General features: G+C 52.1%; 1 protein-coding gene across 2 annotated transcripts in view; it reads right to left on the bottom strand.

Moving 5' to 3' along the window:
- Window positions 1-7,508, bottom strand: part of ZIC3 (Zic family member 3) — an 11,177-nt gene extending 3,669 nt beyond the window's left edge. The window contains exons 1-3 of one of the 2 annotated variants that reach the window (XM_029930434.1): window positions 6,334-7,508; window positions 4,985-5,148; window positions 1,900-4,126 (exon numbers count right to left, since the gene is read on the bottom strand). In XM_029930434.1, coding sequence (XP_029786294.1) covers window positions 3,947-4,126; window positions 4,985-5,148; window positions 6,334-7,393 — 1,404 coding nt within the window. In that variant the 5' untranslated portion in view covers window positions 7,394-7,508 and the 3' untranslated portion in view covers window positions 1,900-3,946. Of the gene's footprint in view, window positions 1-1,899; window positions 4,127-4,984; window positions 5,149-6,333 lie in introns of those variants that run through there. The other variant, XM_029930435.1, reaches the window with a different exon arrangement.
- Window positions 7,509-16,886: the final 9,378 nt, after the last annotated feature.

Genomic DNA, 16,886 nt, shown 5'->3' with positions numbered 1-16,886 from the left:
GACCGCCGGCTTACGGCCGCCGAGGGCCCTGTAGGTGGAGGTCAAAGGGTCAGCGGGCCGAGACCGCGAGAGAATTGACCCTAGGAAACGAGGTCCCCTCCCCCCGGCCCGAGCTCCGACCGGGCCTTGCAAGAGTTTGGTGTGTGCACAGGGACCCTGGGCGCCCCGACGGGGGGCCCGGGGAACGCCGAGCAGGAGCCCTGACTTCCGAAACGCCTGGCCTCGTCCCTGGGGCGAAGCCCGGCCAAAGACTTGAGCCTCCAGGGTCAGCCAGCCAGCGAGAAAACCCGCCTAGCTGCCAGGCCGAGAACCCGCCCTTCAGGGCATGGCACACCGGGGGCTATTCTTACAGAAACTGAAGTGGCAAGAGACCCTTCGACTTTCCTCTTGTTTGGCGGGAAAGGGGGTGCAGGGGGAGGAGAGGGTACCAGGGGCCAAGAGGCAAGGGGACAGCAGGCGGTGAGAAGGGGGGAGGGGCGAGCAGGTCCTGAGCACAACTTTCCTGGGAGGCTTTGTGAGCGGAGGCGGTCCCAGCTCGCTCTCCTACCTTCGAAGTAGCTAAGACCCACTGCCTCGCTTAGCCTGGACCCTGATCTTTAACCTTCCGAATGGGATGAAGGCCAGACTTCTGTCCGCTTGGAAATAGACACCTCCCCTTTCCCCACCCACCAGTGGAAATATTACGGTAAACCACCCATTTTGGCAAAGATAATGGACTTTCAACAGAGGTCTTACCAGGTGCAAGAAGGAAAATAACAGGTAGATCGCTAAGAGCCCAGTTGACATTCATGGTTTCCAAAGCTGATCCATCTTTAGGGTTGCAAAGGTTTTTTTGTTTGGGGGGAGGGGTGCTTATTCTTGTAAGATATTGACTGAAAATTCAAGAATATAAATGTGCACTCCCAGAGTCAGATTACAGGGGGAAAAAATCTGAAAAGTTTTCTACTAAAATAAACTTTTCTCGGCCAACAAATGACAAGGGCAGAGGACATAGACTGAGAAATAGGATGCTACACCAGAATTTTAGCAAATTATGTGGAGGGGCAAAGCCATTACATTATCTTAATGTTGCTTATCATCATTGTTAATTGGTATCTTCCCCTCGTAGGACATGGTGCTTTGTGGTAACATTTTATGATAGAAGAATACCATGCCTACTAAGGAAAAATCAAACTCTGCTTTATGTCTCCTAACAAGACAGTTAATATATTTAATGGGGGGGGGGGAGCAAGTTTCTGAGAGAAACGCAACCAACCCATCACTCAACTCCCATTTAAGATTAGGTTACGTTGGGAGTAGAGAGGAAATTTATTGAGAAAACAGTAAGTTGTGCAAGTTCAGTGCATATTTTAGAAGGAAAACATCATCTAGACTTCAGTTGGGACACATTTAGAGCCAGTATTATGAATAAAGACTTTCTGAAAACTTGCTGTGCATTTAAAAGCCTCTGGTTTGAAGTGAAGGAACAATCCTGACATAGGAATTTGGTCCAGCACCCTCAATGTCAAGGTCAAGATTGGACCGTCTGGGGTAGAAGTGGTATACCGACCAGGTTACCTGCTCATCGCTTGTGAAGTCATCCCAATCTCTCGGTTCATGGCATTCAGGCCCTGGCCTTGTCTATTGGTGGAGGAAAGTGCAAAAGACCCCATGCTCCACAGACAGAACAAAATTGCATCAAAGCTATTTGCGTTCAGAAACTGTCAATAATTGTTGACAAGGATCAGTAGATAACTGAAAATAGGCTGCTTCGACTGTATCTGGGAAATCAGAGTTTCTTTTAATCATGATCAGTTCTCTGACCATTTCGAGTTAAGGTTGATTTATTTGAACGTGGGGAAAAAAAGCGGGCACTAAATACAAAAGTTATAACATAAATAAGATGTGCCAAGACTTTATTTCTTCAAAAAGAACAATAAGCAAAATTCTATCAATCAAAATGATTATGTATAATACCAAAGTGATGGCCACCAAAAAACCTAGAGCACTGCCCCTTCAAGACAAGGAGGTACTTAAGCCTATTCATTACATTTCTAATTCTTTACAATTCCTTATCTCCACCATTCTATTTGCTGATTTGCAAGCTGGTTATTCATGCAGAGATTGGGCTCTCAATATTAAACAACACCCTAAATTAGTTAAAGTCTCTCGGATACTCTAACCCACTCCAAACCCCCCAAAATAGGAATCAGGTTTTTTTTTCATATAACAACTGTAAAAGACCGGTTTATCCCAATGAGTTGCTTCACTGTAGATTAAATGGATTGTTAATATTTTATCACAAAGCAAACAAACATTTTTCATTGTTATTGATTTTAATGGAAACAATGCTCTTAACATCTGTGCCTACAAACCATGAACTTTAAAAATACATATTTTGCAAATGTTTCTTTTCTTCCCATAATATCACTTCGGAACCGCTGCAGTTATTACACCGCTATAAAAAGGTTATGAATAATGGTGATAATTATGAATTGAACTATATACAGCAAAACAAATCAGCCTTTGCCTTCCAAAATTGTAAATGGACTGTGGTTCTTTTTAAGAAGCACTTTAACCATAAGTAAGCAGGGCTCAACTGGCCTTACTCGTCACCACTCCTTCAGACATAAGCTTACTTTTGAAAATATATAGATAGCTAGGTAGATTTGATAGGCAGATTAGATAAGTCATAGATACACACGTATATATGTATATGGGTGATCTCTCGATAGAATACACAGACATGCATCCTGCCGCAATGTTCATTTTTATGTAAGGTAATAAACTAAGGGACATAAAACTCATTAGGTTACCTTATGTTTATATGTGGAGAGCAGGGATGATTAAATCCAGCTTCTCAGTCTTTGAAATACAAGATTGAGATGTCATGGCTACTAACTGAACTGATCGGTAATATTTGATTTGCATGCCGAAAATCCAAGACAAACACATTTCAACTCGCAGTTAAACAACCATCTGAGCTAGAGATAAAGATAGGAGGGTCTCCCCAGATGGAAACTGACACTGTAAGGAATCTATACTGCAATAGAAAAATAATTTAACAATTAAAAAAGGGATCTGGGTGAGTTATAAATACCAACAAACAAGGTTTCATTTGCTTACGTCTCCTCTTTGTAGAAGGAGGCTGTTACAAAACAAGAGAAAGGAGTCAGTGGTTCAAAAACTGTAAATTGTGTTCTTCTTTCAAAACAATAAAATTTAATGCTAGAGCAGTTATAATCAAAAGCTGTACAGCATTTGTTAGAAAACACTTTTTTCCATAAATATTGTTCAGTTCCCGGCACTTGTAGCAATAATTAAATTACAAACGATAAATATGGCATCAATGGATATGTATTTACAAAAAAAAAGTTATTACAAAAGGCAACTGTATACTAAACGTCACAATCTGTAGAGTAACATCACATCCTCAGCCTGAAAAAATACTGAACAACAGTTTCGACCCCATTAGACAAAAATACATTCACAAGTGTAATGCTTTGAGGAAAAAGTTCAAGACATAACAGGACTTTGGCACGGTTTAAGACTGTGAGAGTTTAAACAATCACCACTAAGGCGAAGAATTCCCATCATTTAACATCGCCACCACTAACAAACCTTCCTTTAACTTCCTCTCAAGAAACAGAACAAGTGTTAAAATGAACGGAAGGAGTTTAGGAATGGGGGGGTGCAGAGATCAAGAGAGAAAAGGGAGGAAAAAGCAGTGAGAAGATTTTTTTTTAAATCCTTCAAATGCCAAAACGTATTCTCTAATCCTGAGAATTAGGGCATGGCTACTTTTGGATCTTGCCCCAAAAACCTTCCTGGACAATTGCCATTAACAAGATGTAACCCTATATATATGGTCTCTTGCCTTAAAACTCCATTTCCATCTGATTGGTCTCAGTTTTCTTTTTAAAATGCATTTGGTCCATTCTACGGTTAACAGGGTTTGTGTTTGTCCTCAGACGTACCATTCGTTAAAATTGGGAGGAAGTCCGGGGTTGTGGCTGGTGCTAGTTTGAACTGCAGAAGGGGTTTTAGTGGTATCTTTACTGTTTGCAGAAGCTATAGCGGGTGGAGTGGAAGATTCATAGCCTGAACTGGCGGCAGGGGAGGAATCTGACCCTTGAGATTCATGAACCTAAAATTAACATGTATATATTATAATGAATATAATTCCAACTGGCATTGTGCAAGCAAAAACATGAGCAGAATTCGAGCACTGTAGGAGCAAGACCGCCCAGTGACCCACTTAGACGAGAAATGCCGCTGGTTGGGGGTTGGAGGGCGGCGGGGGTTTGTTTTTGTTTTTAATTTCCAGATTAGCGAGATCTAGAAAACCCGGAGATGGTGGCCAACAGAACACTTTCAGCCCTAAGACTGGCATTGTGGGAAAGGAAGACAACGCTAGGTTTCGCTCCTGCCCTTTCTCCGAGGATGGAGTGGGACGGGCACTTGGTCTTCCGGGCCCTATGAAAACCCTCACTCCCGGCCCAGGTTTCACCAAGCTCGCTCCGGCTTGGGAAAGCAGGTACAGAGAAAGGTGGCACGGGCGCCCAGGGCACTGCAAGGTCTCAGACCAATGAGTTGGGAACCAGACCCCGCTCCTCGGCCCTATTGTTCGGTCGGCAGCCAAAGAGCGGATGAAGCACCCACCCCCCGGGTTCGGCGCGGGCACTCTCGGTTCCCACCGCGGGCGGTGCCGCCGCCTGCCGCCGCAGCCGCCGCAACGCCAAGCGCAACGCCAAGCCCGGGCGAGCTCAGTTAGAGCTTCCCAGTAAACAAGCGATTGTTCCCTCTGCTCCCTCCTCCGCCCCACCGTGCTCTCCCCCACCCCCCCCTCCCCGCCTCCTCCGGGTCCCCCAAAATGGGTTCAAGGTGTCACCGCTGGAGCAAATCGGATTTAACGTGGAGGATACAGGGTTGGCGCTTCCGTTCCTCGGCCCTGTGTCGGGCCGAGTGTTTATAAACCGCCGACCGCTAATAAAGAGGTAATTACCTTCATGTGCTTGCGCAGAGAGCTCGGGTGCGTGTAGGACTTGTCGCACACTTTGCAGATGTAGGGCTTGTCCGAGGTGTGCACATGCATGTGCTTCTTGCGGTCACTGCTGTTGGCAAAGCGTCTGTCACAGCCCTCAAATTCACATTTGAACGGTTTCTCACCTGCAAAAGGCAAAACACGCAAAGGGCGGGGGGGGGTGGGGGAATGTGGTCAGGGCCCGGAGCTTTCCCGGGGCCCGCGGGTAGCGGGCAGCGGGAGACGGAGCGCCCTGCGGTCTGGCCGCCGGAGAGGGAGCGCCGGCTGGGGGCGGCCGTGGCATCGCGTTTCCTTGGAGAAAAATGGAGAGCGCGGGTTGAGGCTCCCCGGCTGGGGAGTGCTGGTCGGGGCGGGGGTGGGGCACGGCCGGCCCGGAACCTGCGCGTCCCTTTGTTCTCGCGCAGGACGGGTAAGCCTCCGGCGCCTCCAAAGTTTCCCCTAACTTGTGCTTCCATCCCCCCCTTCCCCATCCCCCCGGCCCGGGGCTCCCAACGCGTGGCCGCGCTCAGCCGCTACCTCGGCGACGTATCCCGGCCCGGGCGGGACAATGAACCGGTCACGGGACAATCCCGTTTCGGGTCCTTTTTTGTACCTTTACATTCGCCTCTCTCAAGGGCAGCGGTTTTGCTTAAACCCAGTATTAAAAGCACGGGTCGTCGTACTGAACGTTCGAAAAAAAACTATATAAATCCAGGGGTTCCGGACAGTTGTTTTTTTGTTTTTGTTTTTGTTTTACAAGATGTTCTGAACAAGCCACGAACGAAACTGTGGTGCCTTTTCTACTTTAACTTTCCTCCCAGAGGACTGAATTGAACCTGGAACTCCAAATAAAAATAGTTTGACAAAAGTATCAGTCACTTAATTAGGAGATGTGCCAATCAAGGGGGGAAAAGAGAGCGGAAGTAACCGAAAGTTAGTTTTCATTAGCATTTCTATGGTCGCCTTCCCCGCAAGTGTGCCGAGAGCCGAGTCGCTGGTAAGCAATCTGCTCTCAACACTTTCGGAGTCCCTTCCTAGGAACCCAGATAGAGAGACAAAAAGAGGCGGCGCCAATTGGTTCCCGGGCGCGAGAAGGTTCCAATTAGTTGCTGAGACCGCGGAGCCTTCAGCCCGGGAAGTTAGAACTGGGCAAAAGCGCCGCGGGGCGGGGAGGGCGAGAGGTGGAGGGACACTGACAGCGCTTCTCATCCCAACGGCGCCCGCGGGGCGCCGCCCCTCTCTCTGGTCGCCACCCCTGTCCCTCGCGCTGCGAGTCGGCTTCGTGGCGCGGTGCCGCGGTCAATCCCGCGCCCGCCTGCCTTCCCCCTTACCTGTGTGGGTCCTCTTGTGGATCTTGAGGTTCTCGGAGCGGGCAAAGATCTTCCCGCAGCCCGGGAAGGGGCATGGGAAAGGCTTCTCGCCCGTGTGCACTCGAATGTGGTTGACCAGTTTGTACTTCGCCTTGAAGGATTTGCCCTCGCGAGGGCACTCCTCCCAGTAGCAGACGTGGTTGTTCTGCTCCGGGCCCCCCACATGCTCCATGGTGACATGTGTCACCAGCTCGTGCATGGTGCTGAAGGTCCGGTCGCAGCTCTTCTTGGGCCGGCTCAGTTGAGCCTCGTCGATCCACTTGCACGACAGCTCCTGCTTGATGGGCTGCCGCATATAACGGAAGAAGGCGCCGGGCCCGTGGTGGGCCGCCACGTTCACGCCCATGTTCATGTTCATGGGGCTGTAGTTAGGGAACTGCGCGCCGGCCGCGTACGGGTCCGTGCGCGGGCTGGCCACCGGGCGGTACGGATCGGCGCGGCCGAACAGCTCCCCGCGCAGCCCCAGGTGGACCTGGTTGTTGTCCACGTGCCCCGTGGGCGACGGGTGCCCGGCGCCCTGCTCATGCAGCCCGGGGAAGAGCAGGTAGCCGGGAGGCTCGGGGATGCCCGCCGGAGCGTGCAGGCTGCTCGCCGAGCCGGCGAAGAGCCCGTGCTGCCCGCCACCCGTGGCCGCCTCGCCGAGCCCGGAGCCGCGCTGGCGGAACAGAAAGTCGCGCGTGGAGTTGAAGGCGGCGGAGGCGGCACCGCCGTAGCTGGGCACCTGGCCGGCGTGGTGATGGTGGTGATGGTGGTGGTGGTGATGGCCCAGGGCGTTGGCGTAACCCGAGCCCTGCGGCGTGAACGCGGAGCTCTGGCCCGAAGACAGATCGTGAGCCGCGGCGGGGCTCAGCTTGAAGGCGGCAGCGGCGGCGGCGGCGGCGGCGGCGTGGGGCGAGTCCCCGAAGGGATTCAGCCCCATGCCGGCCGGCTCGCGGTTGGGCATCTCGTGGTGGCGCGGCGCGCCGAAGCTGCCCACTCCCAGCCCAGGGAACTGCGGGCCTCCGTCCAGGAGCATCGTCATGGGTGGGGCGTTCTGGGCACCGGCGATACCGCTGAAATGAGCGAGGGTGCGGGCGAAGGAGATCTTCTTAGTGCCGTCGTCGGAGAGCGGTGGCGGCGGTTGGACACAGCCGGGAGATCCCCGAGGCGGTGCCAGGGGCCGCAACTTTCCGTCGCTGTGAGAGTCTCCTGCAGAAGGATAGGAGGGAGGAGGGGAAGTAGAGGAGCAGGGGTGGGGGGCGGGGAGGAGGGGGGAAAAGGAGCGGGGAAAGGGAGGAGAAAAGACTCTGGGACTAGATCTGGTTTAACAAACTAACAGGCGCGCACAAAGAAAAATAAGCAAAATAATAAGTGGAGGGCGGAGTTGGCCAATCCGGTCCCGGGCACCCCTCCTCTCCCCGAGAGCGCGGCACCGCAGGGCCAGAAGGCTCCCTCGGCTCGGGCCTCCCGGCTGGGCTGCGCTTAGGAGCAGAACCGGCTCGTGGCCGGCGGGCGGGCAGCGGGCTGGAGGCAGGCTCGGTCCTCGCCGCTCGCCGCGCGAGTCCCAGCCTCCTCGCCTCCAGAGTAATGTCCTTGGACTGATAAAGTCAATCACTCACTCCGCTCACATAAACCGAGCGGGAGGCAGCGCGGCGCGCGCCAATCGGGAGCCAGCTGGCCCGCGGTCACCTGACCCCCGGCCCGGCAGCCCATTGGTCGCCGCCACGCTGATTGGCAGCGCGGAGCGGGGAACATGGCAGCCGCGGCCGAACGGCCGCCGCTGATTGGGTCGTGGCCCGGCGCCTGGCAGGTGAGGCGGCGGCGGCTGCCCGGCGCCCGCGAGTGGGCTCGGCGGGGCTGGCGCTGCTGTGGGGAACCGGAGCCGACCTCGAGTCAGCGGTCGGCGGGGCGGAGCTGGGCCTCTCCCTGGCTTGCCTTCGGCCCGAAACGGGCAAGCACCCCGCACACGCGTTCCCCGCGTTGGCCAAACGCACTCTTTGCCCCGCAAGGATCGTTCCCACCGTCGGCGCGGCGCTGGACGCCCAGTCCAGCTTGGGCCCCCGCCGCCTCACCGCCCTGAGAAGGTGCCCTCCCGGCGGCCGCAGGGTGCCTATCCTGGAGCGGGCACAGCAGCTCCACGGTCACGGCCCATGGGCCGCGTCCTCCCCCCACGCCACGGTGGGCCCTGATGACCCCAAGTACTCCAACCCAGGCCCCAGGCCGGCCGGCTCGGCGTCCAGGCCCCGAGCTGCCGCTGGCCGTCCGAGGCCCAAACGAAGGGAGACGATTACAATCAGAGCCGATCTCCCCTTGCTGCCGTCTGAGCCTGACTCTTCAGTTTGTGAGTGGTGACTCTCGTCGCCGCTGCCCCTGCACACCCTCCACCCCATGTATGACCCACCAGCCACAGCATAGCAAACGTGTAACACAGTAAACGCAAGCACGGAGCTGGGAACACGCACACAGCTAAACACAACAGTAAGCACACCCAACCCAGGAACACGTCAGGCTACGCAGAAAACAATAAACACAGGCGCACGGCAAACCAAACACCCCACAGAGCAAGTACACGCACTCAGCCCAGAAGACACATACACAAGTACAAACACGACACACGCACGGAATATGCTTAGCCTGTGCACACGAAGCAGGCTGCAACGCACAGCGAACTCAACTAGACACACAGAGGATCAGCATGGTCTCCAACCCAAGGGGTAATCAGCTTCAAATTCTCAACATTTTCAAATGCAAACGTTGGGGGCGGGAATGGGGAAGGCGAGGTGGAATTTTCTCCTCTTCGAACAGCCAGGGCTTTGCACTCTTCACCTCCTACCCGGAGAAGCAGCACCGAGTGACCCCGGGAATTCTTACCCCTTAAGGATTTACTTTCCAGAGTCGTGTGCGCGCTCACACCTCCTCCCACTGCACCCCCACCCCGCCTGGTGCAAGGTCTTTCTGGACTTAATGGCCAGGTTCAGACAGGGCTATAAATCCACTCAGGTTTTTTTTTTTTTATTTCTTCTTGGTCGGGCAGTACGTTTGCAAAGAATGTCAGAGAGTGGGAGTGGAAAGAAAAGGCCCACAGAAAGACGGCTGGGGTTGTCACATCTCGAACAGGGCCGAGCTCCCAAAGTCTGAACCTTGAGGCAGCCTCCCAGCCCGGCCGCCATCTCTCTGTAGGAAACAGACCATCTGATCAAGTTCAGAGGCGCTTGGAGAGACAGCCTCAAGCAGCGCTTTATAACTGCAGCCCTTTACTTCCTGTCCCCCAATCTGCCTGGCCTGGCCAAGACTTCACCTTCTTTCTTGGCCATTTTACTGGGGAAGAGCCCCGCCGGTAGCATACTTAACATTAATCACCCCCTCCCACCAAACTCGCCCCAACCTCCCTCTCCATCCACCGCGCTCTCCCCAGGTTGGAAGGTGAGTTCACTACCGACTGAAATTATGACATGTACTGAAAATAGGCTCTCCCCGAATGGTTTCAGTGTCCTCAGCGGAAGGTTTCTTTGCAGGGGGGAGGGGACTCAGGGAAGAACAAATATGCCTAAATCATGCAAATGAATTCCCTGGAGTCAGGTTTACAAAAAGGGAGGACTGCTTTTCTTTCTTTTCCCCTTTCTTTTCGCTTTGCCCTTTATATCCCTCCTTCCCTCTACCTCTCTCCACCTCCCACCGACCCTCCGGGCCCTGGGAGCGGAGTTGCACCGAAAAAGTTTGGATTTCCTCCCGTTGCCAGTGCAGAGGCGAGCTGGGGGTGGGGAGGCGGGGTGACTGTTGGGCCCCAGCATGGCCGGCGCTGGGGCGAGGGCTTGCAGAGAGGCCCTCCAGGTACCCCTGAGAACCTGAGGCCTTGCGCGTTTGGGATTCCGGGCGGGCAGCAGGGCGAGGGGACAACGGAGCCAGTCGGCCCCTTCTGGGGGAGGAGTCCTGGGCGCAGGGCAGGGGGATGTGGCGGCTGCTGACCTACCCGGTGCCCGGTGTCCGTTTTGATATGGCCACATTCCGATAATTAATTGCCTCCAGCACGTGCTCTGTAGTCCCTGGAACAAAAACGCATAATTCAATTAGATCATCAACCGAGGAGTGGGGGGAATGATTGTTAAGGGGCCAACCTGAGGCGGTTCGGCCAGGCCAAAACCCCGGGCGGTGGAGCCCTTCCTGGGGCAGCCCGGCCCGGCCCGAGTGTGCGACTCCGAGGGGGTGTCGCTGCTCAGCGAGGCGCAGGGTGCCCGCAGGCCCCCGACCGGACCAGACTGGGGGCTTTGCGAACAGCAGGACCGAGGCAGATCATTTCGAATTCTCTTCTGCTTGGTCTGAGTAGGGGTTTCCTTTTGGGGAGGGGGGAAAGCCTCAGCCTCGCAACCGAGAGAAGGCGAACCATCTCCAGATACAGCAAGTTGACCCGCAGACAGAAACAAAGTCCCCTCCCCCAAAGCAAAACACTCCTGTTGGGCAATCATAGTAATAATAACAATAATAAGGCGAAGATTCCCTGCTGATCTGCATGCAGCCCCCACCCCTCAACTTGCTTTTCGGAGGAGACCCCGGGGAAGAACTTCGGGGGACAGACAGCTTTGGGGAGCTGTGCCTGAAAGCAGACTGGTGGCCGGAAGAGAACAGAAAAGTTTTCCCAGCACTCAAGCTGGGGCAAGGCAGAAGAGAGTTCCGGTTTCCTCGCTTCTCAGGTGGAGAAAGGAATCCCTAGGCTGGGCAGGGCAGGGCAACTGGAACCCAGGGGTCGTGGTTCTTATTTTCCGCGGTAACCGAGGCTCCTTCGGCAGCTTTGGCTTACTGGGGTTTACATGTGTATTAGGCAGCGTAAATTAACCAATAAATCTCTTTTATGCGTCCCCCCGTTGTATGTGGTCTGGTCTAAATATCCACATGTCTGTATGGATAGGAAATATAATGGGATCCGTTCCCTCACACTGAGTTCAAACAGTAAATAGGAAAAAGATTTATTCTCCTGCCCAAATCAGAAGCAATAAATAAAATCAGTGAAACGCCATTGCCAAACAAGCAAGGCTTTTGAAGCTCAATTTTAGGGTCCATCTTAGAGAAGCAGGAGGCAAACAGAATGTCCGGACGGGCAGTAGGGACCAACTGGTTTCTCCGTCCAACCCAGACCCCACTCTGTATCACTTTTTAATTTCCCTTTCACAACAGCCTCCTAAAGAAAACAACAAAAACAAAAAAACAAAAAAACAAACCATCAACAGCACGTTGTGCTATTGGGTAGGATTTCTTTCTAAACACATTTTCTGTGGCGGACATGAAATTATCCTAAGTCAGAGACCTAGCAATTTTCTTTAAGTCCAAGGGAAACACTGCGGTCTTTTCTTCTGTTTTGTATTTAGAAACGACTTGCAATCAAACACTCGCAACATTTTTAAGACCCTTTAAACCCAGCAAGCGGATTTCCGTTCTGCCAATGCTTCCTGATTTATTTTAATAAATGAATCTTTGAATCCAGGAAGGGAATTATTCCAAGACGCTGAATTTGGTGCCCCTGCCTCTTCCCACTGGAGCACGAAGTGGTTCTCTTGAAACTTGTCCTTGAAACTCACCATTATTCGCATTTTTCCCTCCTGGTAAATGACACTTTCTTTACATAAATCCCCACCCTCTCCTCGGAATTCCAGACCTTTTTAAAAGAAAAACTGCGAAACGCCATAAAAAATGAAGGGGGAGAAAGCTGGGAAAGGAATGCGTTTTTAACTCCTCTTTATTTTTATGCTAAGATAAAGCTCCTAATTGGCTTCAGGGGCCGAGCTGAACTATCGATCTCCGGAGCCCCGGGAACCGCGGACACACTCGCCAACCACTCATTTGGGCTCCAGATTTTATTGGCTACATTAGAGTTTTCACCACACTCCCGTCATTTGACAAATATTTTATAAGCCCTAAATGCCCTTAAAATACAATACTGAATGAGCAAATAGATATTGTTAATCGACACCTTTAAAAAAATCTGTCTTGCTTTAGTCCTCCAGTCCAAGACATTTCGCTGACCAATGTAATGAAATGCAAACCAGACGGGAATGATACATTTTCATTGGACTTGTCAATCATGGCTGTGCAGAGTATGTGTGTGTGTGTGTGTGTGTGTGTGTGTGTGTGTATAACTTCAGAGACACAGGCTAAAGTGAGGTAAATAGGATTGAACTTGGAGAAGGAAGGCAGGGAATTGAACTAGAGCTTTCAGACTCCAGTTTAGGATTATGAGGAGAGCCCCAAAAAGACAGGAAATGGAGTGAAGCCGTAGGCAGCAGCAGTGCTCAGTGCCAAGTCTGGGAGCCAGGCTCCGAGTGAGCTGCGGTTGTGGCCCACAGGTCCTGCTGCTGGTGAGTATCTTTGCTGCTCTGGGGGTGCCCCCGGGCTCTAAGACACACTGGCTGTGGCTCTGAGCCCCAGAAGGACAAGTCACATTGGAAGAGGGCTTTCCCTTTCCTTCAGGATCAGAACCCCTGTAGGTGGGGAAAGCCCAGGCAAGGCGAGAGGGACCCTCAGGCCGAGGCCAATAGACCATGATGCCTCTGATTTGTTTACAGGTGGTTCCCCAGAGACCTGAAGAGAAAGGCGAAGGAGAATGGATAGGGGTGCGGGGCTTGCCTGACATTCTGGAGCACACGTTTACCCAGGACCCCAGGCTCCTTCTAGGTGCTAAATGCTCCATTCGTTTTGAAATGCAAATGATCTCAGCTCCAAAACAAGTGGAGAGAAGCCTTCGACTGTCCTGAGTTATTTGCTTCATTTCTCTGCTTCAGACAGGATCCTGCACTCAAAGTGACAGGAGGGGTACCTCTGGGCCACATCGTGGTTTCCGACAGCAAATCTCAGCATTGGTGCTTCGGTCTGGGGCCCCCAAGGTCCACGTGTTGCCAAGCTCCATTTCCCTAGTCCAGTCCCTCGGCCCTGTTCTCCTTCCCCTTCTCTGCTCCCTGGGGGCAGAAGTGGCAGTACCTGAATGATCTTCCCGGTTGCCCAAGTTGAGCGTAAGCATTCGTGCCCCTCTAAAACAATGCTGTCCCTGGCTCCTTCAACTCCCAAGGAACCTCATATAGTTCAGGAAGAGTATTTCGTGAAATCGAATTGCCTGAATCTTTGCATTGGGTTTGGAGTCAGTCATCTCTCATCCTTTCCTGGTGAGGGGATGGGCAGAATGTGCTTTGATATTAAAATAAAGCACAGCCCCCCTTCTCTGCCAGATCTCCCTCAACCCCCAAACAAGACAGAGTAGGGGCAAATTGGACTGACTGCTACTCTGAATGTGACTTGTCAGCTTGTAAGCCAGATCTAGCAGAGAGCCTGTGTTGTATCTATTGGGCCCCAGGAGCAAAGTGTGTGTGTGTGTGTCTGTGTGTGTGTGTGTGTGTGTGTATGGGTGGGTGGGTGCGCGTGCATGCTTTAATCTCTAAGGGGTTAGTAGTAGAAAACGGAGAAAGAGAAGAAAAGGTGAGGGAGATGGTAGCTACAGGGACTGAACGTGGCCCACAAAATCTAAAATATTTTTTTTCTGACCCTTTACAGAAAAAGCTTGCTGATCTCAGAATTGTTGGGCTGCAGTCTCTGTAAGAGGCTACATATTCTTTTTTTTCTTCTTTTTTTTTAAGATTTTATTTTTAAGTAATCCCCATACCCAGCACAGGGCTTGAACTCACAACCCAAGATCAAGAGTTGCGTGCTCCACCCACTGAACCAGCCAGGCACTCCGTCTGAGGCTGGTAGTCTTACCCCTCTGAGTGAGCCACCCAGGGGTCCACAGGTAGTCTTAACGGATGGGTTTCATTCACTATCATGCTCCTGTTTTTCAAGCTTCATTTTACAGGACATGATTTTTCTTTTTCTTTCTTTCTTTCTTTCTTTCTTTCTTTCTTTCTTTCTCTCTCTCTCTCTCTCTCTCTCTCTCTCTCTCTCTCTCTCTCTCTCTTTTTCAGCCTCACACCTCATTGATTTCCCGGGATAACTTTGGCTTTGGAGAAAGGGGAAAAGTAAAGAGTCAAGGGAAGACCAGCCCTCCGGAGCCAGAGGGGACAAGAAGAGAGGAGAGAGGAAAAAGAGTTGTGAATATCTCAATCAGTGACTAGGTGACCTCTGACCCTGAGGGTGATTGTCTTTCTTCTTTGGCTTGAGATACATACTTTATTCACGCTTTGTTCATGACTGAGCCCCGAGGGGCAACCGCAACCCCCAAACCAAGCAAAGCAGGAGTCCAGGCTAGGGCCAATGGGCAGCCTGACATCAGGAAGCCCAAGGGAAGTGACCCCAATTCCCTAGGCCTGAGGGGCTTTGAGGAACAGAGAGGTCACCTCTCTGCCAATTCAACGGTCCCTCGTCAGTAGGGGCCTGGAATCCACCCCTCTCCAATCCCTCTCTCTAAAACACCCTGTCCCTATCTCCCATGGAAAAATGCTATCAGTCAGAATGGTTCCCTCTCTGAATGGCCCTCTTTCAAACTATAAAGGTAGGTTCATTTAAGAGTTCCAAGGGCTCCCAACAGCCCAGTTGGCCAGCTACTGCTATAGCTTGTCTTATTTTTTTTTAAAGTAGGCTCTATGCCCTACATGGGACTCAAACTCATGACCCTGATATCATGAGTTGCTCACTCTACCAACTGAGCCGGCCAGGCAGCCCCTTCATTGGTCCTCTTAGATAGGTCTCTCCCTCTCCCTCCTCCTTCCTCCTGAACCCTTGCCCTACCAGACTCAGGTTAGCAAATGTTACTTTTATTGCTCTTAAGATGATTTATTTATTTTGAGAGAGAGAGAAAGAGAGGAAGAATCTCAAGCAGGTTCCTTAGTGCTAGCGCAGAGCCCGACACAGGGCTCGAACTCACGTACCGCGAGATCATGACATGAGCTGAAATCAGGAGTCGGCTGCTTAATGGAATGAGCCACCCAGGCACCCCCCCCCCCGCCAAATGTTACCTTTCAAGGTTACATGTCCCCTTGCTCTCAGCCTATGCCCTCAGACTCAACTTTGGTAGATTATAGGTCACAGGGTGGCAGAGAAAACTAGTCCTCCATACACAAATAGCCACTCAAGTAGCATTACAAGATTTAGCACATAAATCTAGAATGCTCAGATAAATTTGAATTTCAAAGAAACAACTTTTTCTTTTAGTATAAGTATGTCCCAAATACTGCATGGGAGGTACTTATACTAAAAGATTAGTTGCTGTTGATTTGACTTTGAAATTTAACGGACATCTTGTATCTTATCTGGTAACTCTACCATTCAGGAGTCTGGCTTGGATGGATGGGCCTAGTAGGGCTAATATGTCTCCTCCTGGAGATGTGGCTGGATCAAGTGTCACAGGCGTGGGGCAGTGGAGAAAGGGGCACTTCCTGAACCTTGGGTCTTTCAGGTGCCTTTTGTGGAAAATCAGCTTGGGAATTGGGTGACCCCAGGAAGGCCAAGAAAGGAAGGCTAGCCCAAGAAAGGGAGAAGGGCTCCGGGTGACAGTCCCGTTCCAGCTCACCAAGGGTGCCTGCCACGCGCCACTTCTCTTCAAGGGGGTCAGCCAAGAGCCATCTTGGTGAGATTGTGGTGCACAGAAATTTTAAAGTGAGCCCCCTCCTGGCCCTGTCTTGAGAGACCCTAAGCTCTTGGAAGGTTGGGAGGGGACAATAGAATTCAGGGATTAGCATCTTCCTGGGCAGCGCCGCCCCCCAACCCCATTCCCTCTGCTCAGAGCAGGCCCTTAACCCCTTAAGGAAAGCCCAGTGCGTTTCCTTCACAGCTCTGCCCCTGTGAGCTTCTCTCCCAGGGCCCCTGATCATCTCCCATGGTGCTCCAGCACTTTCCTTAGGAGGGCCCTTGCGTTTTCTACACAGGTGCATATGCTCTGTGTGCTTCCCTCAGTGGTATTGTCTGAGAGGTTCAAAGCACTGCGACCCTGCGCTGGGGACCTTGAAACCCCAGGCACTGTAGGCCTGGAAGTACCTCGCAGGACTGCCCTAGGTGTCCTTCCTGAATGTTCTCAGCCTGTGTGCTCACCCTACCTGCCCCCCAGGCCCCTTCCCTTCCTCACCCGGAGTCCGAGTACCACTCCTACTTGGCTCCCAGAGACCTCTGCGCCTTAGCCCCTTTCCCCTTTCTCTCAATGGAATAGGCAGGCCTTCAAGTATCGAAAAGCCTGATTTGAGCAACAACACCTCCGGGGAGGGCGGTCCCTCTGCGTAGCCCTGTCCTTCTCCGGACCTCAACCCTCAAAGCAGTCAACACCAGCTGTGCAGGAGCCCCCCTTGCAGCTGTCTAGAGCTAAAGGTCAAGTTTTCCTCAGGACAAATGGCCTTGTGAAGTGCCTTCTATCAGCAGACAACCACTTTCCTCTTTTCCTGCCTCCCCACCTGTCACGAATTTCTAGAAAGACGTTCTTCTCATCTATCTACTTATTAAATAAAGGGGGGGGGGAACACGGCCTAGAACTCTCTTTATGCCACTCCCTCCACAGTGCTTTCAAGGGCCTCAAGAACACTCCAGTCACAACGGGTTTGCTGCCAGAGCACAGGTGTCATGAAAACCACCGC

This window comes from Suricata suricatta, chromosome X (genome assembly GCF_006229205.1).
Source record: "Suricata suricatta isolate VVHF042 chromosome X, meerkat_22Aug2017_6uvM2_HiC, whole genome shotgun sequence".
NCBI lineage: Eukaryota > Metazoa > Chordata > Mammalia > Carnivora > Herpestidae > Suricata > Suricata suricatta.
The sequence above is the reverse complement of the archived record's forward strand: the minus strand, read 5'-3'. Positions and strand labels throughout refer to the sequence as shown.